The following is a 5,000-nucleotide window of genomic DNA, read 5'->3' on the forward strand; positions in this document are numbered from 1 at the left end:
CTTTCCCTGTTTTTACCAAGATATTACTACCCGGTTCTCTTCTCTGCATGTTATACAGTCTGGATAAAACCATCTAAATTTGGACGGTTTCAATGACCTTGGCAGATTGGAGAGGGTGAAAAACTAGTGAGGGCCCTATTCGGAGTTGCCAGTTGTCGTCAGCCGGCTGTGATTTTCGTTGATGAAATTGATTCACTTCTATCTCAGGTAAGAATGTTCTGAGTCTTAGGCAGCATTAAGAAATCTAAGTTGCCCCTGTAGATTCAGTACTGTTACCTTGGATAAGTCTTCTAAATATGAAAAGTTACTTTCAAAAAGGTGATAATGTCGATAACTTCCAATTTTGCAATGTTTTTTCCTCTGAGCCTAAGGAAGGTACTTCCCATGTACCTGGAAGTTAATTGCTAGCAATTACATTACACTACTGTAGCCTTTTCTGTTTCTTTCAGGGTCATTATAGTACTGTACTTGTTTTATTAAATAACAACATTAGATCTCGGAACTCACATGTGATCTAGCAGTCCTTGTTTTTTAATATTTCGTTTAATATAAACTTTGTACGGTTGCAGCGCAAGTCAGAAGGTGAGCATGAATCAAGTAGAAGGCTTAAAACACAATTCCTAATCGAAATGGAAGGGTTTGACAGTGACAGTGAACAAATTCTGCTTATAGGTGCTTATTGAACCTCCTTTTTTTTTTTTAACTACACGGTACACAATAATTATCATAAACTGCACTGTAATCCACAAATGGACACCTTATTCAGGAGCGACAAATCGACCCCAAGAACTTGATGAAGCGGCACGGAGGCGACTTACTAAGAGACTTTATATCCCTTTACCTTCACCAGGTACAATTAGCACTGGTTTTTCATTTACTAATGATCTTCATTACTTCAAATTCGAGGCTAACCAGATGTTAGTGGCAATGAAGAAGCGAGAGCCTGGATTGTACAAAATCTTCTAGAGAAGGATGGACTATTCAAACTTGAAAAGGAGGACATTGATACCATTTGCAAATTAACCGAAGGTACTATCTATCTAATCCACATAGTTTACAGGTTTATTTTCTTATTTTCTCGACTGTTTTTATTATAGTGAAGTATTGCTTTACAGGGTATTCAGGTTCAGACATGAAAAACTTGGTGAAGGATGCGTCAATGGGTCCGCTGAGAGAGGCTTTAAAACAAGGCATAGAAATAACAAAGCTGAAAAAGGAGGATATGCGACCAGTAACTCTTCAGGTAAAAATCAAGCACAAAATGCAAAACTCAAAAGATTTTATAGTTCTAATTAAAGGAAAATTGGAAGATTCGCCTCGGAGTTTAAGTGAAATTACATGTTTAATCTTGTATTCTCAAAAATTACAAAAATCTCTCTTTGAATTGTCAGTCCCGTTAAAATTTATCCTAACACCTTTGATTGACTCAATGTTATAAAATAGACTAGATTCTAAGTTTATCTTGACAATCGTTTGTTCACAACTATTTCTAGCTTTATTTGGAATCAATCATCATGTCTAGCTTTGACCGAATCTTGCACTGGCAATTGAGAGTTACTTTTGCAATTCTCAAGAATGCAAAGTTGAACTTCTAGAATTTTGTAATTTTATCTCTAATTATAGAGCTTTTCACGGTAGGGGTACTTACTAATAGCACGTCAAAATGAACACACACACACATATATATATACAAAAAAACTAACAAAACCTGTTACAGATTTAAGTAATTTAAAAATTTAAAAAAAAAAAACACTCCTGATAAGGTATTTTTTTTTTATGACCTTTAGAATTCTCCATTTAGATTCTTTTCAGAAAAATTATTTTAAACCCTATTTGCTTTTCTTATACAGGACTTCGAGCATGCATTGCAAGAGGTGAGGCCTTCAGTTTCCTTGAATGAACTTGGCACCTATGAGGACTGGAATAAGCAATTTGGAAGCTTGTCACTCTAAGGCTTAAATTTTATAATTCAAATTAAGATTGTAATATCACATTGTTGATGGATATCTAATATCCACCACCACCTTCTTAATTCGGAAAAATTACTATTATAATGATCATAAAGTGGCCTAGCAGGAGGCTCATAGCCCTTCTATAGCAATAGCCGTTGAAAAAGGTTGATTTACCAACTGCCTGAGGAATCGATGACTAAGCTATGATCCTGCTTTAAATAAAACGGCGTATTATTATTATTATTATTATTATTATTATTATTATTATTATCATTATTATCATTATTACTGTTATTATTATTATTTCATTATTATCATTAGTATTATTATTATATATATGTATATATAAAACAAAATGGTCTATTGTAGTAAACAAACGTGGTTAATTCTCTACTTTGAATTCTGATCAATGAATGTTATTATTAACAAAAAATATTCCTCCACTTTTTTTTTAAGGGGGAAAAACATAAGAACATGTGAAGTAATCGTTCCAAACACGCATGTGCAATATTCTGACCAGGATTTATAGAAACCTTACCGTGTCCGGACTTCACGGTATATGTTCTTCCATGTAAATATTTGGCATCTGACTTGTGATGTTGATGATCATGATCTAGGAAGTTCTGGAACAACTTATGTACATAGTTGTTTTCTGTATGATTGTTGTACACAATTGTTTCCTCGCACTTAAATTACACAGAAGCATGTGGCATGTTACGCCGTCCCAACAAATCTTAAATCAGGACCATTTGACCTTACTAATTTAATGACAATGATTTATTTAGGTCTATGTAAGTACTTCTCTCTTGCTAATGGAAACCTTGAAGCCGCCGGCCATGTGGGCTGTCAGTAGCGGCACAAAAACCGGCCTATCTGAACCGACCGGTATGATCTTGAACCGCCTTAGAACTGAAGCCACCGCATATTTCATCTGAATGAAGGCCATCTCCTTTCCAAGGCAGACCCTTGGTCCGGCCTGAAAAATTGGATACTTGAAGGGACATACCTTCTTCAAAGCCCCTCTATCTTTGTCCGGTTCAGTGAACCACCGGTCCGGCTTAAATTCGAACCGGTCTTTTCCCCACAAAGCTTCCATTCTCCCCATCCCATAGGGGAAATAGGTCACTCTATCTCCCGCCCTGACATGAGTACTGTCCGGCAACAAATCATCTGAGACGGCATGTTTTGAGTCCCATGCCACAGGTGGGTAAAGCCTCATGGACTCACAAAGACACGCCTTCAACATCTTCAACTCCTTCAATGATTCATAATCTAGCCTTCGTCTTTCTCTAACAATATCATTTATCTCCTTGACCACTTGTTGCTCCACATCCGGGTGACATGAGAGCGACCAGAAGAGCCATGTCATGGCTGCTGAAGTTGTGTCCCTCCCCGCCATGATGAAGCTTATCACCATGTCTCTAATCACCTCCTCGCCGTGCCCGGCTGTTATCAGCCGAGTCAGAAGATCTTCACTAGTACTAGACTCTTCTCCTTCAAATATTAGTTCTGTCTTCCTTTTATGAATTATTTCCATGACATGAGCACGTACTTGTTCAACGGCAGACTTGAGCCTTTTTTCTGATCCAACTCCAAGCCATCTCTTGATCTTCCAAACCAAGAACAAAGGAGCAGCCCCGCGCCTTGCGCATATCTCTGATGCTGCGTCGAAAGCTCTCGCGAGGGGTGAGACAGGCGCAGACGGATCCAAGGACCACCGATCAATCCCCATAGAAACCTTGCATATGATGTTGAACGCAAAGCGTCTAAGCAAGTCCTGCAAGTCCTCCACTTTCTCTTCCATTGCCAAGGACTCCATAAAGGGCAACAACTGGTTTTCGACTTCCTCCTCAAACGTGTTCACGGTGTATTCTTTCAAGGACTTGGTGCTGAACTCATGGCTGGCCAACTTCCTTTGTGTGCGCCAAAGCTCTCCATCCACATTGAATATGCCGTAGCCAAGAAAATCCCCTAGGATTTCAGTGAAGGGCCTTCCTTTTGGGAAGTTGTTGAAGTTGGTCTTGAGCATGTACTCGACGTTTTCAGGGTTCGCCGTGACGATGGTCCGCCGAGCACCAAAGCGTTGCACCACGATGGTGTTGGTTGCTGAGTCTTCAAGGAGTTGAGTGTACCACTCAAGGAGGCGATGGCGGTTTTTGTAGAAGGAAACCAAGCAACCAATAATAGGGTAGGTTGTGGGGCCATGGCAAGTGCCGGACAGCTCATGAGTAGTGACTACTTCTCGCCGGAGCTCATATAGAATTAGGTGCATCAAGTAGAAGAATATTGAGAGCAAAATAAAGGGCAGTGGCTGCAACAAAAGAGACATGTACATGTCCATGATCATCAACACGCCCATCTCTTTACATGAAAATAAGACTTTTATTTAGTGGGCGATTTGGAATATATATTGATATGTTGGCGTTTTTATACTTAATTTGAGTACAGGACAAAATGTTGCACTCATATATTGCTTTGTTAAAAGTCTTACAAATTAAAGGGTTTTTATATGTAGGGTTAATTAGAAATGGGTATTTATTATAATAATAATTTCATAAATGTTAGATTGCTTAATTTTGTACTTATATATGCATCCAAATAATTATAAAGGGTGCAGTTGTTGCACACAAGTCGGTGCATTATTTTCCAATCATGGAAGAAGATGCTATGCTACTACTGTGCCTGATTAAATATTTAGCTCTCCATGCATTAGTTTTTTCCTTGGAAAATTATTTTATTTCTTTATTAGATACTTGCGTCCATGCATTGGTTGGAATATATATATATATATATATATAATTATCATCTAGATTTTTTATCTCTTGGCTTTTTACTTTGACTAAGATCTCAAAGTCATAGTGCCGTACCCCTAGATTGGTGAACTTTGGTGTATCGTTTGATTTCTCTCCCTTTTGTTTGGCTATGATAGTTTTACTCCTATAGCATTTCAGTTATTGGTTAACTAAAAGAAACATTTTTGGCGCAAATTATTTGGCTATCCAATTCAAGGCAAGCATTGTTGAGATAGTCAACGATTTTGTAATTGAT

The 5,000-nt window shown here is 38.0% G+C and overlaps 2 protein-coding genes across 2 annotated transcripts in view; one reads left to right on the forward strand and one right to left on the reverse strand.

The window, feature by feature from the left end:
* The window catches only part of LOC21394048 (ATPase family AAA domain-containing protein FIGL1), a 5,582-nt gene extending 3,407 nt beyond the window's left edge, over positions 1-2,175 (forward strand). Inside the window, exons 8-13 of the mRNA XM_024176049.1 lie at positions 106-207; positions 570-672; positions 767-850; positions 934-1,029; positions 1,116-1,243; positions 1,851-2,175. Of these exons, the coding sequence (XP_024031817.1) occupies positions 106-207; positions 570-672; positions 767-850; positions 934-1,029; positions 1,116-1,243; positions 1,851-1,952 (615 nt within the window). The 3' untranslated portion in view covers positions 1,953-2,175. The remainder of the gene's footprint in view (positions 1-105; positions 208-569; positions 673-766; positions 851-933; positions 1,030-1,115; positions 1,244-1,850) is intronic.
* Positions 2,176-2,338: 163 nt separating this feature from the next.
* Positions 2,339-4,336, reverse strand: LOC21394049 (cytochrome P450 94B3). Its single transcript, XM_010114058.2, has one exon. The coding sequence runs from the start codon at positions 4,309-4,311 to the stop codon at positions 2,740-2,742; it is 1,572 nt and encodes a 523-aa protein (XP_010112360.1). The 5' UTR covers positions 4,312-4,336; the 3' UTR covers positions 2,339-2,739.
* Positions 4,337-5,000: the final 664 nt, after the last annotated feature.

Source organism: Morus notabilis, unplaced genomic scaffold (genome assembly GCF_000414095.1).
Source record: "Morus notabilis unplaced genomic scaffold, ASM41409v2 Scaffold784, whole genome shotgun sequence".
NCBI classification, from domain to species: domain Eukaryota; kingdom Viridiplantae; phylum Streptophyta; class Magnoliopsida; order Rosales; family Moraceae; genus Morus; species Morus notabilis.

Excerpts from the sequence above, each read along its gene's own strand:
- LOC21394049 (XM_010114058.2), bottom strand. The coding sequence starts at position 4,311 with ATGGGCGTGTTGATGATCATGGACATGTACATGTCTCTTTTGTTGCAG.